Below are 25,188 nucleotides of genomic sequence, written 5' to 3'. Positions count from 1 at the left end.
TATTAGCTAGAAGGACAAGCACCTCTACTTCCAGTTTATCGACAGCCTCGACACTCTCAGATGAAGACTCCCCGGTGTTCCATGGCACAAACAAATCTCCTCTTCAAGGTATAATGAACACTCCCGAATTCCAGTTGAGGAAGACTGAGCTGGAACTGATCAGCGAGCGAGATTATAGGGATAAACTGGAGAAGGTGCTCGCTGGAAAAATAGCCTTATTGCACAAAGAGAATCTCACATTAAGCAGCTGCATTATCGTCTGCACAAGATGAAAAGGGAACAAACAGCTAATGAGCTGAGTACCAGGGAACAAATCAATGAGAATAACGGAACACAAAAACTAGAACAGAACCGACTGCAAACTAGAAAGAAGGAGACGAGAGACAAGAACAATCCGACAGGGAGTGACACGCAGACAGGACTTAAATACAAGACAGTTAACGCGAGGAAGGTGACGGCAATTACACTGATCAGAGCACAGGAGGGGCGAACACACAGACACACGAACCAAAACTATGACATTGAAACAAGGAAACAAACATATTTTCGAAGCCTGAGTTCTAAATTTTCATCTGAACCAATCACAGATTTATAATTAGAACTGTGTGACTTCAGAGGACAATCCTTTTGGAAATGTTTTAAAGAAAAAGTTTTAGGATGGCATATCCCTTTTTTTTAAGGCACCAACAGGAAATTCTGGTTGAATGAACAGTAAGATGCAAGTTCTCCCGCATGACTCAAGGGAGTCATATCCGCCTCATAACAAATGAATGAGAGTGACTCAGGATGGAGTACATAAGCACAACACGGCAGGGACGTGCAACGCCGGAGCGAGGGGCATTTATGAAGGTTGGAGAAATTCACAGTCTTTAATATTGATTCTAAGTTTAAGCACTACAACGGGTGTGTAAAGTATTACTCATAGAGCGGGGTTAAGGGGAAACGTACAGTGGGTGCTGACCACAGTGTTACATATGCATGATGCATTACAGTCAGCCGAGTGGGTGTGAGATGACGTCCCAATTGAGTCACCGGGCAGGGTGGAGCTGCTTTGACTGCTGCGGTGGAGCAAAAGTGTTGTCCAGCTCAAACAGCTGCCAATATCCTCCCCATTTGCTGTCAAGAGCCAAAATGATAACAGTGACTGGAATAAATATAAAGGTTATAACTTGGGGCTGCGGCACATGCATTCTAAAGTGCAACCATCCTTGTACTGCGGGCCGTTTGAAAATGTACCAGCATTATACTTCATGCTGAGCCCTTTGCCGGCCAAGCCCTCCAGGAAAATAATGCATGTTCCCATCAGTAATGCTACACTGCAGTGCTCTGGACCCACCCCACCCCCTTCCCCACCCCACCGCTTCAATGTGCCCAAGACCCAATCCATCATTCCAGACTATGTTGGCCTAAAGGCATTGCCTGAGAGCTCTCTCAACCCCTCCCTCTTTTCTGCTCCCAAATGTAATGAGTGGGAGATACAAAAAGAGGAGAAGTCAAATAGGGTGCCAAGCAGAGGAGGAGGTGAGTCATGGACGCAACCACAAGGTGATGGACGGTGAAGGAGACAGGAGGGTGTGGTGCAATGAGGTGAGGGGAGGCCACTGCTGCTCAGCTCTATGCTGCCATGACAAACGATTTTTACTTTTTCAGTTTTGTTTTCAATTTGAATGCACTGTATGACCAATTTCCCTCTACATAAATGTGTGCAGCTAAAGTCTGTGTTACTCCCACAAAGTGCACAAGTATTGTTTTCATCAAAGTAGAAGGGTTATATAAAAATTTCTGTAATATTTTACAAAGGGTGTGTTTTTTTCATATTTTTGCTTAAGTTTTTGCTTGGTGTACACAGATGTAAGTCGTAAACTAGTCAGGAAACAGAATCTAGAACCTTGTTGCAGCCAGCAAGACACAATTAGACACATTGATCACATTCTGTAATCAATCAAACATTTAGCGACCAATAAGTTTTGTCAAACTCAACTTTAATTTTTTTTTCTTTTGGCTGACATTTTGAGTCCAGATGGACCCAGTCCCTTGCACCTCCAGATTGAACCTCTATTTTCGTCTTGGTCTTTCCTATTTGTCTTTCCTGTAACTCCTCCTATACTGCCTCCCTCTCTCATTAGTACACCCGCCTCCCCCGTTATCAACTCTCAGTTTTCTTGTCTATCCCCTGACAGTCACTACAGAACTCCTATGAGAGGCCAGATGAGACCCACATAGTAACCATGACCTTTGTTTCACAGAGGAGCCACTATCAGTGACAAGCAATCAGCCGCATTGCCGACACACACACACACATACACACACAAACGTAGGACTACGACATAAACACAACGTTGGCTCACACACACATGCATTTTGGAACATGGAGGCGTATGTCAGCAGCCTTCAACTAGCGATTGGCCAAGGTTAAAGGTGATGCATCCAGTTGAAAAGAAATGACAGCCATCTTGGCCTCCACCCTGCTTTCTGCCCCGTTTGATCACATGGCCTTTTACACAGATGAAGGGGAGGGACTTCCAAGGCCAGAAGCCCACTGTAGCCAGAGTCCTTGAGACGGATACACACATAACATACTCATAGGCCATGCAGTAAATAATGCCCATCAACCTGTGCTTTAATCAGCCTCAGGGTTGCAAGGCCTCACCTCGTGCTGGTAACAGGCCATCTGTCATTGATGTCGTGGGTGCTGTCGAACTTGGCTGTCGAGACCCAGAAGGTCAGTGATCAGACCCTCTGGTTGACCCCTCAAGACATGGCAAGTTAGCAAAATGCCACACGATAAACCCTGGGCATGAAATAAACAGCAGCCGAGAGAAGTAACAACCTTGGGAGTGGACATATTTGCAAGATGAATGTAGGCAGTGGACACTCTCAATCTATCCTCAGCAGATCAATTGCTGGAAGTCAAACTACTACCTCTTACCTGTCTACCAGCAATTTAGTTGAATCGGTACAATAAGATGGATGGCACAATAAGGCTTCACAGCAAGCTCTGCTAAGATTTGGAAGGAGGCTGCAGACAAGATGGTGATCGTTAATTGGCTTTCCTGCTTAGAAAAAGGCTGCGTGACTTGTATGATTTGGCAAAATTATATCCTGCTCCGACTTTTGTGGTGATATCATTTTAGGGAGAAAGGCTGATTTTATGCAGGGGAAAGGATGGAAAATAGGAGGAGATAAATGGCAAGTGTGGTTAAAGTAAAATGGAAACAGGGAACGTTTGATATATTGGCTTTTTGGGTAGTGGGACTGAGATTAAGATTGCACACATGTTTAGTGTGCCAAAGAGAGATGGGCCTTGGCTGTGCCAAGCAGTTTTGCATCTTGCTGCACGCTGCAAGGGCCAGACATGCCATATTCATCGCATATCCCCAAACATCTGGCACCCAAATGCATCGCAACTCATCAGCATCTGAGAAACCCGATTCCTCCGGCTCATTGCCTCGCTCCTGTCTAGTTGAGACTAGCCTAATTCTCAGTAGCAGAACATTCATTGGACAATTATAATTATTTTAGGACAACTTTTATCTTGAACTTGAACATGTTGAGCTGAACCCAGAACCCCAATGCACAATTTAATGAGTTAAATACAAAGAGAAATAACAAAAAAGAATGAAAAGATCTGTCATGTGGTATCAGCAGACCTTTCAAGACATATAACCCTCAGTGAGCATTACTGTGATACTCCTTTTTGACACTTACCCTCAAAGGAGCAGTTTCGACAAGGGGTGATAAAAGAATATTTTGTGAAGAGAAAAACGTCAGAAATAAAGTGGACTTCGGTTGGTGCACTCAAAATCTGTAAAATTACAGCTTACCATATGCACTGTTACTTTTTATGCTAAATTAGGTTAGTCTGAATGTGTTTTTATCAACATTTTTATTAACAGTGGTACCTTGTGTTTTTACATTTTGTCAAAGCACATTTCTGAGGTGGGTAAAACCTGAGCAAACAGACAGCGAAATAAACCAATCAACGAAGAGCGGACATGACGTTAAAAATACTAAAAAAAAAAAAAATACAAACATACACAATTATCGACAAATGCTCATTCTGTTAAAAGCTATGTGGATGTTGAGCTCTCACAAAAACACTTCTCGTGGAGCAAAAACCAAAGCCGTACTGTATATGAGCACCCCATGGCGTCATGTGGCTGCTTTACCCCCACACCACCCTGGCTGGCAAAGTAAAAAAGGAAGGCGATTGAGTTATTGCTGACCGCCATTTCTCAGGTTCTCCAATCCTCTGATCTCTGCCTGGCCTCTCAATAAATAACAGAACACGCCTTGATGTTTACAGACTCTTTGTCTCCTTCCGTCTCAGCCAAGGATATGGCCCAGCACAGAGAAGCTGTAAGGTTTCCCTTCAATGGTGCCCTCGGTGAGTCAAAAACACGCACAACAGAAATAATCGTATTATCAGTCAAGTCTGATCCAAAGGCTGACCTGCCGTTGCCAATCTGCATTCCTGGTTATTTTTCCGAGACATGCAAACAATGCGATAGATGGTGGTAACTGGGCTGCTATTATCTTATACAAATAAACGACACGGGTGCTGACACAATTATTTAGCTATTTATGAAAGATGAAAGCCCTTCTTTGCACGCCAGCCCCACTCTGACCTGTCTATGACCAGCCTGACCGAGTGAGGATGCCAGGCTCAATCTGAGAGTAATGGTGGTGGTGGTGGGGGGGGTCTCTTGTTCCAATGGATCATCGCGCTCCAACTCCCTGGATGAGGCGAGAAATAATTTGTAGGGACAGGCAGAGTCTCAAAGAAGACAATGATTCAACTGAATGGCCAGCGTCCCAAACAGATGAAATTTAACTCGTTGGGAAACATCACGACTCTTCTAAAGAGATGAAAACCCGCAAGAAATCATCTCACGGGCTCAATTCATTAGCTAATTGCATTGCTGAAAATTCAACACACAGTCACCTCTGTCTTAACTACCTGTGATCATTTGTAGCCAGCAGGATCCAAAGACGCACACACTGTTGAAGACAGAGCAAAAGAGGTCGGGCAACTGTTAAACAAGCTAATTAACATAAACTCTAATAGGCCAGAAGGATGTGCGGGGAGACGGGGATTAACACTTTAAACCATTAAAGCCCTCTGTCATTAGTGCTCACTGCTTCGCGCTCTACCGTGGTGGGGATTATGCTCCTTTGGGCTAAAGCTAAGTATAGTAGAGTGATGGATGGATGGATCGACAACGAGAACAATGCATCATCATCATCACAGTCATCTACAATCCACATAAAAGCAATAAGCGTGCTGACGCAAAGCACACCATTGCATGAAGCTGCTTTTGCCTCCAGCAAGGTCAAAATGCAAGAACTATATTTTGTTTGGATATTGGTACAATTCCTATTCCCATTTGGGGGTTTGTATTTCATCCACAGGTATGAATAAACTTAAGCCAATGTTTGAGGAGTTTATTGAAGACTGCTGCAAATTCAAGGAATACCAAAACAATATGGGTAGGCTGCAGCAATAAATGGAAGGAAACATACTTGAAAATCTAATTGGGCATGGCCACAAACATAAACTTGATTGGAATTCAGTATAAAAAAACAACTCGTCAGCATTTTCTAACAGAAAACAACCAGAATCATTACTGTTGCTTCTAAGGGAAATCGTGAAAAAAAGTCATACCCTTAAATAAAGAGCAACTGTACAGTATCATAATAGAGTTTGTGTTTTAATGAATGTGAAAATATTAGTGTTTTTCATGGAGAGCTCTCTCTTGGGTTCACAGAAAGCGTAAAAACACGCACGCGCACACAGTTGTTCAATTCCACTTCACCTCCCATGATAATTCTAAGCCTCGCTTAATATAATTGAGGGTCTCCAGGTATTTTAATTGTGCAGTATGCTCATTTAGTGTGACTCACTGGGATATTACAAAGTGCCCTTAAACGGTCACATGTCAGCTAAGGTTTCCTTTTCCCGATATGCTGTCAATTTGTGTGTTTTTTAACTTGATCCTGTTATCATTCTCTACCACTATTTCGATGTTTATTTGGATGAGTCTGCATTAAAGGATACACACAAGGCCAAAATAAAGTTGCTCACTTGACTCACACATGACTGAGCTGCCCTCAAAAGGTTACTTGGCTTGTAACATTTAACTAAAGTGCTACTAAAAAAAAATCAAATTCTCCCTTTTCATAAATAACTACAAAAAAACAATGTCAGGAAAGGTAAAATTGATCTCAGTAAAAATATAGTGGTCTGTCTGTCCATTAACAGAGACACATTGTGTAACTCTGGGGTCACCAATCTTTTTGAAACCGAGACATCTTTCTTGGAAAATGTTTAATGCAAAGGCCTATCAGTTTGACACATTTCAGAAATTTTCTCAGTCATATATTATCATTACTGCACTTTGTAATTCCCAGCATTATTTTCATTTCTGTTATTGATTTTTCACATTATTTAGGAAATTAATAAATATTAATAATGTGAATGATTTACTTTCTACAAATCTCTGCCAGTGTTTAGATTGTCAAATATAACTTATACAACCATCCGAAAAAGTCAAAATGTCCAATCACCGGTATTTTTTTCAAACAAGCCCGCATGGTACTTATTTGGTCCTGGGGGCACCCCATTGGTAATGTCTGGTGTAACCTGTTTTGTATTTGTATAAAAGCTCTGTCCATGCTTGCGGCGGTCGTAAATAACTTATCCCCTCGAAGGAAGGGACGGGCTAATGAAGTCAACTGTAAGCCACTGCACTGCGTAACTCACTGAAGCTGGCTTGCACAGGACTGCTGCTCACCATGGTGCTATGCGCTTTGCTTTGGCTTATACCGCAGCAGCGTGGACCTGTTCATGAATCAGTCAGATCATGCTGCTTTTAACTTTGCGTGCTCGCCTCTGCCTCACGCTCACCCTCTATGCAGGATAGCTTGCCAATGCAGTCATTAGAAGACTGTTGATAGGTCTTGGAGGTAAAATGCAATGGACATTAAGCAGACTGATAATAGGAGCCTCGGCAGTGTAAGGTCCCGCCTTCTCAACGCATGCCACACTATCATCTTGATGTCTTTGTGCCATAACATTGTTCCCTAGTTTGGAAAGTGAGGTAAATCGGATTCAGAAAACAAGTGGATTAACTTAATCACCCCTCGGCTTTGACAATGACCTTCGCTTCAGAGGCATAATAAGGATTAGTTAGAAGTGCAAGGACATATGCCACGCAGAAGAAAGATTAGAGTTCTCCCGTGACAGCGTGATTAAAATGTGCTATCCACCCTTTCTTTATGGTGAGGGCGACGCGATAAAAGGGAAGAGAGGCATCATCATCGCAAACTGCTATGATCTCCAAATAGGATATTTGCAAGCGAGACAATGGAATACTGTCAACAGTGTCTTCTCTGATAAGAAATCGACTGTTCGAGTACAGAAATTTAGCCAGACAAACCATAATGGCATCACAGAAAGACAAAAGGGAGGAAGTTACATTAGCGCTATTGATTCCAGGCTTTCTGACGTACCTCCCTTTCCCTGTCATTACCGGAAGCAAATGGCATAATATTTCATATTGACCATGCTACTTTATTGATCAGGTAAATAGGAAGGAAGTTATTCTTGTGATGGTATGAAAGACAATACTAGCAAGCCACTGCACAGTGCATGGCTCAATAGGGCATTACCATGGACAAGGTTAGATAAATTGATGACATGCGGTAGCCTTCAGCCTGACGTCTGGGAAAGGTGAGGTCAGGTTGAAATACGAAGTTGCAGCAGGCGAATGGAGCAAATAGGATTTCTAATGGATAAGAAAAGATGGCAATTGATCGCCAATGACTGAGAAGGCTGATCAGTCAGTCTACACTTGACTAGGAAGCATACCGTCAGAGAATGTAAACAAAAAGATATGCCAGGAATATAGTGGGCTCTCCATCACTGCTGAGATCAGGATTCATGCCATCTACTGAAGGAAAATGTCACTTCTTTGCTGATGTATCAGTGGATTGAGCCCGGAAGGGGCGCAGATCAAAGTAAGGTGCAGATAGTGAATGCTGCAATCTCTAAAATGCACACATTGCTTTGCATATTCCACGGCTTGTCTGTTCCAGATTTTGTCTGTTCTTACCCTTTACACTTATTTTTCTAGTCTTTTTGTCTCGCTGCCTCTCTCTGTCCTTAACCCTGGAGACTGAAGTGTCACTTTCAGGGGAATGACTTTAAAATATGGTGAGTGCAGTTACGTAACGGAAATGGTTACTTGAGCAACGTCTGCATCTGTTTATGTAATTATCGGCTCCAACAGTCTGTGCCATTGTGCTACGTATCTTTAAGTGTGAGTTTTAGGCCCTTCTCCAGTTCATGCTGCGGCTCTAAGTATTGCCTGGATTCAAATGCGTATCCTGACTGCGGCAAATACTGTATCCACATTCTGAAAAATAAATACAGGAAACCCTAACCTTGTTCTTCTCCAATTTTACTGTTTGATTGTCTTGTTTTTGATGTTTTTTTTTCCAAATTCCCCTGCTACTACTTTGAAGTGTAAGAACCAAGTGCACCAAATGAGGCGAGTCCAACCAGCGTCTCTTTATCAGCTAGAATTTGTATTAATCCTACTCTAACATTTGATGAGCCAATAAAAAGTGACGTGCATTATATTTTAGTTTCCCACTCTGATTTAGGTAAACCGGGGATGTTGAGCAGAAGCTGTTTTAGCTGCAAAGTGAACATTTCTTTTCATTTTCAGTTCTCGCCGAGTTTATATGATGAGCAGGTGCCAGAGTTTATGACCATATAATGCAAAGAACTACTGTATATATATGTCCTATGACACATCTAATTGTACCTCAAATGCTGCCTCTCAAACTCAAAATGAGGGAGAAAGTTGGACTGTTATTTGCGACAGCAGCACAAACAAACATTTTCAATTTTCTTACTGTCTACTGCACTTCCTCCTCTCATCCATTTTCATTGCTCCCCGAATGACTGAATGTTTCTTACTCCGCATTTCCGCTTGGCACCTTTCACTTCTGGCTGGATGCTATCCTGTACAGCCATATCTGTAGTGTGTTGAAAACCAGGCTCACGCACACACCCACAAAAACGCGCACACACGTCACACACACTTGCCTCATTGACCGGACCCACCGCAGCATTAAGGGCTCACCGGCAATGGGTTAACTTTCTTGAGAGACTAATGTATACAGACTGATTGGACCACGGCTGCACAATGCTGACTCGCCCTGTAGCTCACCAGCAAGATAAGGATACAAAATTGGCAGCCACAAGGGGGTTGCTGGAGAAGGAGAAAAGGTTAGAGAAGGTTAGAAAAGGTAAAAGCCCACCTGAAGCAACTTCACTAAATTATTGTGAACACAACAAGGACCCTAAAATAGAGCGCTAAATGTGATTTGTAATCAGTCCCCAAGGAGGTGGCATGTAAAGATGATGATGAGGATCGTTACTGGAGACTGAAGGCAGCGAGTGACGTGCAGCAGACAAGCTTGTGCATGCGGATACACCTTTTCTGTCCAGAATGAGCCCAATGTCACCATGACAGAGCTGTTCTGGTGATGTTATGGGACATTGGGAAGGATGATGGATGAGTCGCCAAACAGCCTCTGCTGGCTCATCATTGTACACACACAAGTGCACTCGCACACACACACATATGTACACACGTGAGCAGCTGTTAATAGTAAAACATAAAAACACAGTTGACATGAAAAACATTAGCTATCAATGTGCCCTTCAGTTCTTAAATGTGGTATATAAAGTGAACAATGGTAGCAGTAAAATGTAAAATAAAAAAAATACTCAACCTTATTTTTGATGACAAGATGGAGGTTTGAACACTGAATGCTTGTTGTACAATTGAGTGCTTTCAAAGTCATATAATGACAAAGTCTGAACAGTTAATATAGGTACTGAAAACATCTGTGACCCACTGTACACAAAAAGATTTACATAATGACAGGGGCTGTTCTTCACTGTCCTCATATTAGTGTTTGGGGATGGGCAAAGACACAAGGATGTGTTCACATGGGGCCATACGTGGATAAACCAACGAAGGTATGCTCACACATGCTCTCTGTGATTTATTGGTGTCCTTGTGTTATAATTAATCACTAGCATAAGCACTCCAGATGCAGATATTTGCATGTTTTCTTTTCCTACGCACTCAAAGAACACACAGTCCTGGCTTCATTACGACTGCAGGCCAAGCTAATGCCACCAGATCAATGACAGAACCGCTCTCTCCTCTTATTTCTGTGACCCAAAAGCATGAGAGTGCTTTCATGCAGACCAGCCTGCAGCGGTTATTCCTTCCATGACAGAGCAGCAGACTCTGGAAAAAAAATTGCCCCTCAGGTCATCATACCCTGGTAACGTACTGTCCATCGACGACTTTTCTCACCAACCAACATGCCATTGATCATGACACCAGTTGAGAGCATTAGCGGGATTACAGACAATTACATGAACGGCCGATGACACGCAAAAGCAAAACGTAACCAGCAATTATTGTACAATATTTAATTTCCACACTTCAGAGAAGCAACGTGGCTCATTTTTATTTTAGTCAGTGCACCTTCAGTGAGCTCACTGCCACGTTGGCAAAACAATGTAATAAGTTAAACTGAAGCTCTTAAGCATCTGGGATCGAATTCCTTCATATTTACAGTAACTGTAAAAGATTACAGATGTCTTCTTTTTGTCTGGAATCAGATTACCGTAATTCCATTATAATTCAAACCAAATACTGCTCCTCTGGGCCTGCTGAGCACACCGAAAAGTTCACTTTTGACTTTCTTCATGCAGATACAGGCCTACGTGGGCAGTGAAGGAGATATACGGCCGGTCTCTGGTGAGCAAAGCACGTTTAGCTGAGTGGCCATCCATCATGACCCTGAGGTGGAGAGCTACAGTATACATGCCCTACTCGCTCAAACCTCTCATCCCATCAGAGGGCTAGGGGATCGGGGAAGGTGGAGGACAGTCAGGGGAAGGGCAAATTCCCTCGGGATAAGGGGGAGGGTGTCATGTAAAGCCGATTGTCAGAGGGGGGAATGTCTGACCAGTGAGATGGATGAACTCTGCTTTTGCACTTGTAGTGGTTTTTCCTGCAGCACAATACACAGCTGTACATTGCTATGATTACTTGTAGTCAAGCCAAGACTGGGAGTCACAATATTAGGATGAATGACCATGCAGGTGGGTCCTCTGAAACATCATTCATACCTTTATTACCTCTCAACAACATGTCCCCAAACAACGTCTAGATATAGTGTATAGAACAAATGAAGCAAGTGGGATGATTTGAGAGTCAGGCTTCCAAACCCAACTTGTGTAGTGAGGCCTTTCTGAACTTTCTTTGTACATTGGTATCAGAAAAGGGCCTCACTAAAATCAAATTGTATAAATGGTAAGATGAACTACGTCCAAACCCTCATTGACTGACTTATTGGTAAAGGTGCAAATGACAAAAAAGGTCAAAAGGACTTTTTATGACAACAATACAAATGTCACTTTCGTAACCGGGTCCATGGTTATCTATCATTAAAATTAGAGTAAAGGTCAGCAACACATGAAGACAAAGGTTCGTCTTGTCATAAGAACATGGTATGGACTATAAAGTATGACCGCAACAAAATGAGCATCTGCTGATGCACACACTTTTACAATTAAAGAGTAACCTTCACATTTGAACAGCTTGAAGATTGTGAAATGTGTAATTTGTGGAGAAATATTCAAGGAGGGATACCTGAAACGTGGATGAAAATCTGACGTTAGACGTTACCAACTTTCATGAGACTTCAGCATTTGTCATTTGCCACAAGATTGACCGAAAGAATTTAAGGATGAACCTGTTTTGTTTGCTATCTGACTTTGAAATCAAACCTTATGTGACGTAGGAAAGTGGTTTGCATGACTCTGTCCAGGCTGCTCAGCATAATTCTGAAGTCAACCATTTAAAAAAAAAAAAAATCAAAATGTACAATGAAAAATTAAATGAATTGGTTTGTTTTTGACATTAGTGGACCTCTTAACGCCAGCACACTGGATGTATCAGGCCCCTGACAACAGACGCTTGCCATCTGCCCCACTGGCACGGCTTCTTTGCGGTTAAGGCAGAGTAGGCTCTGTTTCTCCAAATTGACCATGTGGTATCTGTCTCGGCCACTTGCTTGAATTTTCCTTCCCAACCTCTGCATGATCATCACCACAGTTATAGTGCCTCATCAAAAAGTGTCTCCTTTTTAAAAAATGTTGTACATCTGATTATTATTGTACCGTGGTTGCTTTATGTTTAAAGTTGACAATAAATATTACTTATAATTGTTTGAATATATTATGTAATTTCTTTCAATTCTGTGTGAGAAAATCTAGACGTGCTTGACCACAGAGTTTGCGTTATACATAAAAGTAAACATTAACTATTCTACTGAGGGAGGAATTCATAGACGGTAGCATTACACGGACGTTTTAAACAGAAAATAAAAACATGTATAGCGACATGTCACGTCTCGGGTCATTTCAGCCACTCTCGGGCAAACCGGCTCAATTGCCAGCACAGCTCTTTTTGCTACATATGCACTTTTTCTGGCGTCCTTGCCACTGTGCATCTTTTGTGTCCTGTAATTGAAAACCGTCAGCTCTGTCATCCTGCCTCTTCAGAAACATCCACACAAAGAGAAAACGTAATCCCCTCGTATTGATCTGCTCTTGTGGTAACCGGCAAAGTTGAATATTTTAAACTGGGCCGTGGAAAAACATACACAAAAGTAATGAAACACGTGTACAGTGTGATGTCATTAATTGTGACAGCAACATACAAAAGCTCAAGTTTCAGGAGTTGGGCATTGATTTCGGGCAAAGCTGTCCAGACATCTCCTCTTTCCGGTCCAGCTCACCTTTCCTCAGCTAATGAGTGTCTGCCTTCATTGCCTGTCGAGTAAGACGTTCCTTTTCATGCCGCGTGTCAGGAAACACTGCTGATACATTACTAGGGAGGAGAGATGAAAGTGGGTGGATGTGAAGGGGAGAAAAAGTATGATGACTAAGCCTGAGCTTTAAGAAAGACAACGATGTCCCCTGATCCCTTCTGAGCAGCCATAAGCCTTCCGTTATCGCTCGTTAGAATTGTGCATGCCTTAAATACATTACTGCACGCCTTAATGCTACCCTCTTTTGTACAGCGTGGTGGCTGCTTATTGGCTGAAAATGAAATGACATATTGATGTCATTTGATTGTTGGACCTTTTGCAGTCAATCTGTTCAATCCCTGTTGATATACGATGTACATATGAGAATGACAGAAACAGAGATGATCACTGAGAAAATATCCTAAAAAAATGTTTTCCCTCTTGTATGACAAGGATCTCATCACTCTCAAGTTGCAGCGTACACCGCCTTGATGGCTGGCCTTCAGCAGCCCTACATCCTCTCAGTCTGTCAACCAGCAAAAGCTCTTTTAGCACCATGAATAACTTATAACACAAAATAAACACTGTAAATACCTAGGTCAACGGGACAAATAGCCCGAAAAAATGAAAGTGGCTCAATCCTGGAAGTGTAGCCAAGTACTGCATGTAGTTATTTCCAATTTGTAGCTTTGAGCTTACAGTATTAAATGGGCAATGTAATTTACGGGTCCGACAGCACTTGCTTGACTTCCAAGTAATGCATACATAATGCAAGTGTACACAACTGCACAAAGTAAACACTAGCGTTCATGTTTTGAGCACAATCCATAATGTTAGTATTTGTCGTTCTAAACATTTCCAATTACGCTATGGAGAAGCCTGTTCTGCTCATCCATCCATTTTCTACACAGCTCATTCGGTTCAGGGTTGGGGGAGGTGGAATTTCTGAGGTGACTTTGGGTGAAAGACAGACTACACCCTGATTTAGCCAGCAGTCAATCAAAGGGCACGTGGAGACAGACAAACATTCACACTTGCATTCCCTGTCGGATGTACCACTACACCGTGAGTGAGTCAGGAGACTCTAGAATTAAAGAAAAAACAGCACAACCTCAGAAGTTGAATGTCCCTTGGCATTTCAAATAAAACCCATTATGTGTGCATCAGCTTGATCACGGAATTTATCAAATGGATTTCCATTATTTCCAATCAATCATGAAACTCAATACGGTAAATGCTCACAAATTGTCCAGTCCTGCTGGTACAGAGTTTTCAAATGCTACCTGTGATCGCCGGCTGTCAAGGGTTGTTCTGACTCGGGAGGAGCACAGCCACTGGGCCACCATAACAGTAAAAAGCGGCAGGGAGGTCTCGTTCTGTATTCTGAGTGCAGCATGGTTAAGATGCTTGCTGTTTGCTGAGACAGCAGATGACTTGCCTTATTCTTTCAACCATTCACTGAACCAAAACAGGATAGACTTAATTGCCTCATTAGCAAAAGGCGTCGGCATCTTCCACACAGTTCAAAGTCAAACGTGCAACTGAGAGTTGAGGTCAAAAGTGAAACCGGCATGTGGAAAATTTGTGTTTTATGAGGGGTAACCATATTTTATATATCTTTCATTAGGTTTAATCTCAGAATGTAACACAGCATACTTCTGCTATGATGTTACTTCCTCAAACGGTCTATTTTTAAGCTTGAATCCATCTAGAAAGCAGTGTCATCATGCCAACAAATTATTTTAAGAGCTTGATTGTGCAGACTGCTACAGTATTTCCTCCTACACTGCACATTTGGGATGTGGAGAGTAAATCAAGCCAAACAGTAACACTCTGGATTCCCCTCTTAAAAAAAGGAAATACAAAATAAAAAATGATGTCCATGGCTTCTTTTGTTTAAACATTTTTGAGAGAGACATAAAAAAAGAGAGTCCAGCATTACACTTCTTTTCAGTGACTGTCAAAAGACTCATATGACTGCTCAAATGTAAAGGTCAAAGTGTGACTGGAATGTTGTACGTAGTCCTGAGCTCTTGCCAATCTGATGCAACGCCTGTTAAATATGACAAGTTCCATAATTGGCCAGCTGCCAGAATAAAGGAAAGGGCCAAAATCACACTCATTTGATCAATTTTCACAAAAAAAATATTTGTGTGAAAGTCCTCTAAGCAAAGAGAGTTTGATTAAAAATCAAATTAAACAAGAACATTTACATTTAATGGCTATGCACAGATGCCTGCTTCATTCTTGAGAAAATGAGATGTCTCTCTGTAAAAAGGCTCATATAAGATATGCAACATCGCTAGTGAGTGTACTTAAAGGCTGCAGACGATACAGTCATCACCGTGAAGCTACATTTATAAAATGCACAGCTCCACATCTGCACGGGCAGTATAGTGTTAAGACTCCATTTCATCAACCAGTCATGTCTAACGAGTTGGAAAATCCAAAGGTGTTTGCACCATCTGTGCTCAAGCGCTTTGCTGGAAAGAGGGAGAAAAAAAGATAAAGTGTTTGACCAGACTCTGACTTTCCAAATAAATTACTTTTATCTCTAACACAAATATACTCCTCATTCTTGAACCCTTGACTGACAGAGGAGCACTGAACTCCTGACTATGTAACACCGGGGGGAGTAGCACAATCATTTGCCATTACATACCTAATAATTGAGTCTTGTAATTAATCAATGACAGCCAGTTAACAAGGTTTATACTGTGGTATGAAAGGCCAAATTGCTGGCATTGTGGTAAGATAATTAAACCATCCATCCATCAAGTGCTCTGGCCTGCCTTCCACTGCAAGAGAGTGAGATTGTACCATTAGTTGGACTACTTCACAGTTTGCTGATATCAAATGCATGAGGTGTACTTTTGATGACTTTTTCAAATCAATGATTAATACAAATTCAAATAGCAGTGCCAGTGTGGGAGAACTGGACTGAAGAATAATCTACTGTACATTAAGCCACTTTGGGAAATAATTTTTATTTGACAAAGAATGGTCAGGAAAGAACATATTTAGGAATACATATTAACAGATTGCTTTAGTGTGTGGTGAAGATAATTTTCAATAACGTATCATGAGAATGTCTTGGTTGATCCATAGCTATTAGGTACCAGTAAAGTAGCAGACACAAAGTTAATCTATTGATATCCCCTTTTCATAGTGTGTAACATTAGAATTATTTTGGAGCTGTTTCTTGAGATTTGGTTCATTTGAGGGATCAACTTCTACTTTGTTCATTTTTAGAAAATCATTAAAAAAAGAGTCAACCAGGGTCAAACTCTTGATGTCATCAACAATTAATTATCTGTAAGGGTAAAGTCGTGGGTATGTCGATAGGAGTAGTTCTTAAGTCTTTCCACAACTTCAAAATGCAAGCACAATCATCAATTGAATATCGACTTATTTCACAAAACCACTGTACTGAAATTGAAGTTATAAAACAGAAACTGCTTTTCTTCCAAGGAAGACAGAAAACACAATCCTGCCTTATAGCCTACTATATAGTAATTTAAATATTTTGATCCAAAGTGAAGCGATAACCAAGTTTTGCCTTATAGTTTAATCCATTGCATTAAGCTGGTTGTTTAAGTCTTATGCAGGAAACTGGTTTATCTTCCACCACATATGAATCAATGACGACTGGACGCCCTCCACTGCCGATCAGACACCATCAGTCTTACGGTCCTTCCTTTGCTGCGGCCAAAGATAAATGTGTGAAGGGTAGAAAGGTTTCTCATGATTAAAGCCATAAATGCTTTAGGCAAGAGTGGCAAGCAAAGGAGGAAATGGAGTGAGACAATGGCGCAAACAGGGTTCAAAACACCTAATGGAGTGTCCTGCTTGCTGGGCTAATAGACTGCTTCAAATTGAAAGGAACAGCAGGCGCCTAAACAGAGCGCCGTGGAACATTTCCACCAGTTCATTCAGCTAGAAACCAATTGCAAAAGCGCAAGGAGAGGCAAAAAGACACGGCTGGGTTGCTATTGTTTGGGGAGGTACGGGTTGCTTCGATTATTCTGCAATTAATCCTGACCATTGACTAACATCTGAACAGACAGAAAAGCCAATGCTCCAGGTAGTTGTGCCAAAATGGATTAAATGTGTACACAATATTTTATAATTTATTCTGTCTACATTACCATGTTTCAAGATTGATGGTTGGAGACTCCTTGCGGTCTCTGCTGTGAGGTCTTGCTGATTTGTATCCCGGCAGCTTGTGTTAATATCCACACAGATATTTCAACATAATAATCAATAATCACAGTGTGAAACCAGTCTCCCCACCCGCTAGGTCTGACATGTGCGGCTCATAACCAATTAAAAGTGCTTGGAAAAAAAACCAACAATTGGAAGACAGTTTACTAGTGTTAGTACACCCGCCACTCATTGGGAAAGGGCAAAAGTACAGACAGGGATTTTGGGACTGTGAAATAAAATATTACTGTAGGTCCTACCATTTCTTGCAGGAAATTGAAAATAGCCTACAATTTTCTTGGAACCCTGTCAGTCAGTCTTCAGACTCTTAATCACTTTTCTTCCCTTTACAGCGCTCCTGGGAAATGGTAGCCAGCAAACATGGAGTTCAGGCTCTTATGGTGATGTAAACATGGAATTGATTGATTTGTAAACGTGTCCTGAAGCCATTGAGGAAAAATAGAGTGCTGTTAATTCAGTCACAACTACAATTAAAAGATGAAGATCATGAGGTTAACTCCAACCAGTCATTTCCAATGATTATTCATTCGCATGGAATGATTTGTTACCTCGACTGGGCGACTTTTACCAATAATGCTGAAATATTAACAAGGCCTTTTATATTTGGCCGGTACAAGCACATATTTTTGCAGAAGCTACTGTCTGGCATATACCGTCAATGTGGTATTTGGATTTTTTCCTCATTAGCTCATTGTCTCCATGATGTGCCCGCAATACAGAGCGTCTCGTAGACTCCAAGCTCCCTCTCAGCAATAAAGATTTATCCTTTTAAGCTGTTTATTCTGCAGCACAGTTGGATTGCACAATTAACGGCACAGAAAATAGATTGGGAGATTTAAAGAGAACTTACATTAGATCAAACTCGTGCATTTGCACCAGCAGTTACGACTGAGCAAGTTCTTATCACTTCAGCTATGACCGTGTTTATATCTCTAAAGAAATGCCTATTAAAGAATATTATGCAAGGTGTTTTGAGCTGGTATCACCTTAGCTGCTTCAGGCAAAGAGTACTTTAGTTGTGTTGGTCAAAGATTGAATCTTGTTTACTGCAACGTCAATAACTGGGGGCAAAACCACAGTGGGGTGAATCAGCACAAGACAATTTCCATGCTCTGCTTCACGGACTGCATTAGCGTTCAACCGGCGTTTATTCCTGATTTGATCTTAGTATTGCTTACATAGAACAATCAATAGACCTTGATTAAAATTGGAATAAAACAACAACACTTTTTCATTTTCAACCAAAATATGTTGAAAGTGCAGCTTAATCTTATGTTTGGTGGTCGTAGTACGAAGAGTAATAATCGTACATTCACTCTTTGACAAGCATTGTCACGATGTGGTAGCATGTATCTCTCGGGTAAGTTGAAAGGAAAATCTCAAGTGCCTCTTTCCAATATTTATGCCATGGAGCAGATGACCACACATTTTTTCAAGGAAATAGAAAGCTGTATTTGCATTTGCTCCATTGACTTTCATGGTTATTCCCCACTGCAAATAAATCAAAATCCCTCCCTTTGGAGGGAGTGTCCGGGTCTATAAAGCTTATATGGAACAGGGGCCCTATATTTCTAGAAGGCTGTTAACGGGTCATGTGCCCTCATTTGAAGGGTTTCGCCTCCGAACCTGCATAGGCCCTAGTTTATCCCAAGTGGTTGATCATAACAAGATTTATAACCGAGTCAAAACTATAAGCGTGTATATTTTTTGGATTCTATCAAAACTGCAATTAGCAAGAAATTGTGTCATGACATGACAAATGTTGCTTGTCATTAAAAACAAAAAGTGTATTTACCAAACAGATCTGCTAGTTTTACTTTTATGTTGCCAATGATGGGAAATTCTTGGTCTGGATTGAATTTGGTGAGCAGAAAGAGAATTTTGATTCTCTATGATATCATTTGATATCATCTATCGTAGTAATAACAACCAGAGCATCTGCCTGGTGTCATCATCACTCCTTTTTTATTCTGGTGGACAGACAAGATTAGGCTGTTATATAAGGACAAGCAAATAGGTTCTTCATCTGTGTATACATTTCTTTTAAACAAGCTATCCTGAATTATTTGAGCACAGCATAATAGCATTCTACTGAGGTGATGTCATGCGTGGCCTGCACACATGTGGCTCATTTAATGTGAATGCAAGTCTCTCCAGAACATCTGTCAACGATTAGGAGTGAAGTGAAATAGGCAGTTCCCGTTCTTACGTTTCAGAATAATCTGGCACTCATTTTCCGAGAGAAGGACGTAAAAGCCTGGCAAGTTTATCAGTCAGAAACATAACAGCAACCCAGCTCTGTTAATGCATGTTCCTTGTGTTTTACAAGCTCCGAGTGACAAAAGGCCAACACAGATGAGGAGCTGGAATAACTTGTGAGTGTGTGTGTGGGGGGGGTCGTAAAGACGGCAGCCAAAATTGTAAGAAAATGTCAAAAAACAAGATTGTATACAATGACGACAAATTCACCATACACTCACTCCAGCGCCGTGACCTTTAATCCTACCTCCCGTGTCTTATATTGCTCTCAAAAAAATAAACATGGTGCGACCTTCAGCGTGTACGAGTAAAAACACGAACTGAACAAAAGGGTGCATTTCTACTTACAAGCATTCTAATCATGGCAGCCGGCTTGCAGCGACAGAATAAAAAAGGAAGACCTTCGGACTAAAAGCACCACAATCAATGAAACATGAAGAAGCCCTCAGGTACAGAAAAAGGACAGCTTGTTATTCAGGGAAGCACTCCTACGTTGGAAACTCCACGCATGTCGACGGGGGGGAGCGTTTGAAAGCCAAATCAGTGTTTGTTTATAATACGGGTCAACTGTTGGGAAGACCCTCAGTATTCATCTGTAGGGATCTTCAGTCACCCTCCATGAAGAGCGTTTGCTCATCTAGTTTTTCGTGCCGAGTCCTTCAAACGTGCCACTTTTCCTCAGAGAACAACGATCCTCACATGATATCGGCTTTACACTGTGCCCCGCTTGTAATAACATCTACATGCAGGTGGAAAGAAAGTCTTTGAACTAGTTGGTGCAATGTAATCACAGCTCCTCCTGCATTTACATTGCACTGTACACTCCTAGATGAAAATCCACAGGATATTGATTCCTGGGATGATTTGCATTGTCTGTTCATTGTGTGTGCAAGTGAGATTTGCCTCTGCATCATCAAGTGCAAATTAATTGTTCCTGCCAATTAAACTGAGAGTGAAAGCCATTTGAGGGTGTACGCTACTGCAACGTGATATGAAGGTTAATTCGGTTTCCATTTAGCGCACCACCTGACCGACAAATGCTTGAAATATTTTGCAATGCGAGTCGTCCTACGAAGCATACGTAGAAAATAATAAACACAATATAAAAAAAGAATGCCTGATCATTAGATCTCAAAAAGCTATGGTTTTGTGAAATGTCAAATGTCAGCAGCTGTGTGTGTGTGCATGTATGTGCGCGTTTGTGGTGGACTGTGATTCAGGCACAAACACATCAAGATGTCACTTCATAACCTCTGCCTCAGGAGACTCCTGTCATCTTCACAATTCTGATATCGTCGGCCGAGCCCCGCAGACATGCTAAATATAGAATGGGGACAAAATTTGCTGTTTGTAACCACTGCTCTGCTCATCTACATCTAAAACAAGCTGTGTGCCTTGACACCGCCATCTTCTCGAAGAGCGTGCAGGCAAGAAGCCACAAATTCTGCCATCAGTGGATCTCCTTGAAACACACACACACACACACACACACACACACATCCTTCAGAAATACATTTTTGTCACGAATGTTACAGTGCGTTATTATGACTTGGAAAGTCATACCCTCAGTCGCTGGAGGACAGATGGCCACTCCATTGTCGGTCCGCTTTACCTGTGCGAGTCAAGCCCTGCAGCGGGTGGAGTTACTTGATTTGACCTTGTTTCTCATTTTGCATTAGCCAAAATACAAAAGGGAGTTATGGAGCCTGCTGTGGCGATTAATTGCACTGATTATCTGTAATGGCACCAGTGGAAATTACATCGGCAAAAGATATTAAATTAAGGAAGTTTTGCTATTTGCAGCGCTGTAGCCAAATAGAAAATGAAAGAGCCTTGATTAATGAAAATTGATTCTTCTCCTTGCACTGCCGTTGTTCTTTAAATGCATTCATGCTGGTACCATTTCATGTGGAAAAAAATATTTAACTCACAGCAAAATCATCTATATATATATATATATATATATATATATATATATATATATATATATATATATATATATATATATATATATATATATATATATATATATACGAATACATATAGTTTGATCGAGCAGTTCAGTCGGGAAACTATATTTTTGCTGACATGCTTGAATGCGAGACACATCGAAAAAGATGACAATTACCTGTACTTATGGATTCATAAAATTCTGAATCAGTAGAATGTATACGAATAGTAATGAATAATTCGTATGCCTACATTCTTGTGTAATATTTAGTCTTTTTTGTACAATTTGTACTTTTTAAAATGATACATTTTTATTAAAGAAACCCTTAATGATCAGAAATGATGACATCCCATCACATTCCAACCTAATTCTTGTCACTACAATTTATAAATTAGAATTTTGCTCTCATATTATGAAAACTTTTGTTCTCCCATTATCACATCAGTTTTATAACGTTATACTTGATTCTGTTCTGAGTAGCTGAGAGAAAAGGCACATTCTGTCAAGGGCATACATAGACAAGCAACCACACACACTCACTCACATTTCCAGAACATGCAGCCACAATTTAGGATATGTTCACACTGCCTGTACATACCTACACTAATTTTGAGAGATTAATACCTGAGTAAATACCTGTACATGCCTTCATAAGCACACAAGTATACTGCATATCTCATTCATTTTTCTTCATTTTAAAGGTACAGTGTGCAAGACCCAGAGCCATCCAGTGGTCAAATCATAGAATGTAACTCACCTTGAATTCAGTTGACGTTCAAGAATTCAGGTAAATTTTATACATAAAATATTCATATATATATATAAACTCACCTTCATCTGTGTGTATATATATATATATATATATATATATATATATATATATATATATATATATATATATATATATATATATATATATATATATATATATATATATATATATGTATGAGTGTGCAATTAGTGCTATGATGTTATCAGGAATAAGTCACTTTGAGCAGCGTTAAGTTGAGCTAAAAATCCCCTAATAGCCAAACACAAGAGATGAGGTAAACCAAAAATTGTGCTTGTATGCAAAGTCTACAGCAGCGTCAGCTCTTGCAGTTAAAGTGCAGTTCGAGCGACCATCTCCACGGGACACATTTGGGAGCATTCAAGAGCCTCAGGATGTCACGATACGTACAACACGTATTTACAATATATCGTCTTTAATTCCACAACTCTGACAAGTAATTGGGAACAACCCCAATTTTTGGCCATTTTTAGTAACTGAACACAATACATGTACAATATAGGCCAACATAACTAATTTACAGCAACAATAATAAAAAAAAAAAAAAACATGGAGCATAAACAAAGCATCCACTGTACAACTAAACAAAAGGTATGAAATTTTAAACACAAAGCCTGCAGTCTATTGACTCCTCTCCAAACTGCAAGTGTCCCACACTCAAACAAGACTTTTGGAGTCCGACCAGACAAAATAAGCCTGCAGAACTTTGGTGGTCTAACAGAAAACACACAGGGGATTCCAAACCTTTGCGCAAACAAAGAAACCCTGGCTTGTTCATACACTCTTGGTGCATACTTCTCGGTTTAAATCATTCCAATTCCCAAATTGGCCCGTTCCTCCCATTTGACTGCAGGTGATGAAACAGACGTGGGAGGAGGTATGAGACATCTTACTGGAAGTCAGTTTTTACACAGTCTCACTGGCTTACATTAACTCCCAGCCAGAAGAGTCATAGTGGAATTAAACAGTCCTTAATTTAGTTCAGAACCTGCCGAACACTCCTCTTCTTAGCGCATTACTACAGTTAGTAGTACTATTCATGGACAGTACAGTTCAAGAGGAGTGTATTTCTATTTTTAAAAAATGGCCAAATTATGAGGGAAAAAAAGAGAATGGAATTTATAGAATGTTTTTGTGATCAATATAATCATCAAAACTAAACATTAAAACAACTCTCAATATTTTTTTTTCTCTCTCTGGTAAAATGGGGTTCAAACTTCATAAAATGGCAAAAGCACATGTGCAACCCAATTTAATAGTTTTAGCCAGTAAATATTCAGTATTATATCAGTAATAATATTTATATTCATATTATAATAAAATTGTCATTATAATAAAAGCATATTCATAAGGGAGTGGTCAAGCTAACTTTTTTTGAGGGGCTCCACTAATTCTGTGTTTTCATCACTCAAATGGGTGTATGCACTTGCTATGGGAATAGCAGGCGCACGACAGAAGAAAATAATTATTTATATTTTCAGTGACATCATTTGGCTGGTGCCAGATGTGTTGTCAAGGACTCCCTTATTATACGGAGAGAAATAATTGAAAAAAGATCACGACATGGGCGAGGAGGATGTTCCCATTCGCCTTTGTCTCATATAGTCCCATTTTTTTTTTTTTTAAATCAAAGAACACAGACTTACCCAGAAACAAATAGCGAAATGTTGCAGACATCGCGGCTGGAAATCCCATATACAAAAGGAGGTGGAAACAATGCGCTGAGGACGCCGTCACATTCACACGCGAATGGCGAATTAGACGAGAGAGAATGTCAGCAAAAGAGCAAAAAAATGTTGACACGGGGACATCATGTGTCTCCGCGAGCCTTCGATGTCATCATTCTCGTGGCGGAAAACACGCGCAAGCACACTTGGCCTCCGATCAAAGTTCCTCCCTCCTCTTCTGCAATCAGAAAAGCTGCGTTGAGGTTGTGGCGTGGGACGTGTCGTGTGCGGGGTCTACTCGATCTCCTCCTCACATGAGGCTCTCCTCCTTTGGCTCCTCCGCTGCACAAAATACCAGCAAGGAGGAGGAGGTAGGGGAGGAGGAGGAGGAGGGCGAAAAGGTGGATGATGATGCTGAAGGATGGAGACCTCTAGAGTCTGAACTTCTCTTACACAGCATTCTGCACAACAATGGATTTTTGCTTGACTGTTTTTAGAGTTGCATTATTGTTGTTGAAAGGGAGAAATAAAACACCCACTGCAATCGTAATCTTACTAAGCATCCCGAGACTCGAGACAAGAAGTGACATTTTTGATTGCACATCAGTACAAGTCCAACATTAAATGTATGAATTTTGCAAATAAATGTCAATTCTCATTTGGTTATTTTGTATTTTTTCTCTTACTATCCTTGTTCATACTTTTTTTTAATTCACTCAGTATGATTGAATGTAAATTGTCATTATGTCAAAATGTGTTTTAATCTTATTCTGTCACTTGTTTTGAAAGTTTGCTGTAGCGTGGGATTCAAACTCAGTATTCATTCAATTGTAATATTACACTTTTAACTCCCAACAGGAATAATCTCAAGGTACTTGTAAAATGGATCAAGAGTAGTGGATAACCACATGAAAGAAAGCCAACGGATCTCCCACATGAGCATGCAATTTGGAGGCAGAGGCAGTTCTTTGAAAGCGCGTCGTGATGATTCAGTGTGGGGAAACCGTCTGCCTCGACTTGCCTTACTTTGTTGTGAATGAGACAGCACTTATGCAAAGCTAAATTTGATAAATTGATACCTGAGCAAACAGCAAAATGTGGGATGTAAAACATTTGTCTGTGGCATTGATGCCATACCATTGCCAGAAGATCAGACAATGCACTTACCAATGAGCACAGGAATGGTGCGTCCACATATACGTCCATTATATGAAAGAACAAAGGACAATAAAAAAAATCTCATTCACCTCTTGCATTGGATGTGATTGAATTATGCAAGTGTACCTAATGTAATGACTGGTGTGTCCACATACTTTCTGTCATCATACATATAAAATAAGATGACAATTATCAGTTTGTAATTAATACATACATTTCATACGGTG

At 40.7% G+C, this 25,188-nt stretch overlaps 1 protein-coding gene across 1 annotated transcript in view; it reads right to left on the bottom strand.

Annotated features, from left to right (window-relative positions):
- clmpb (CXADR like membrane protein b) overlaps positions 1 to 24,082 on the bottom strand; it is a 61,408-nt gene extending 37,326 nt beyond the window's left edge. Inside the window, exon 1 of the mRNA XM_085917239.1 lies at positions 23,783 to 24,082. Coding sequence (XP_085773365.1) covers positions 23,783 to 23,831 — 49 coding nt within the window. The 5' untranslated portion in view covers positions 23,832 to 24,082. The remainder of the gene's footprint in view (positions 1 to 23,782) is intronic.
- Positions 24,083 to 25,188: the final 1,106 nt, after the last annotated feature.

The sequence above is a fragment of the Syngnathus leptorhynchus genome, chromosome 7 (genome assembly GCF_054491065.1).
Source record: "Syngnathus leptorhynchus isolate UIUO chromosome 7, UIUO_Slep, whole genome shotgun sequence".
Taxonomy (NCBI): domain Eukaryota; kingdom Metazoa; phylum Chordata; class Actinopteri; order Syngnathiformes; family Syngnathidae; genus Syngnathus; species Syngnathus leptorhynchus.
Note: the sequence above shows the minus strand (reverse complement) of the source record. Positions and strands in the feature narration are given on the sequence as shown.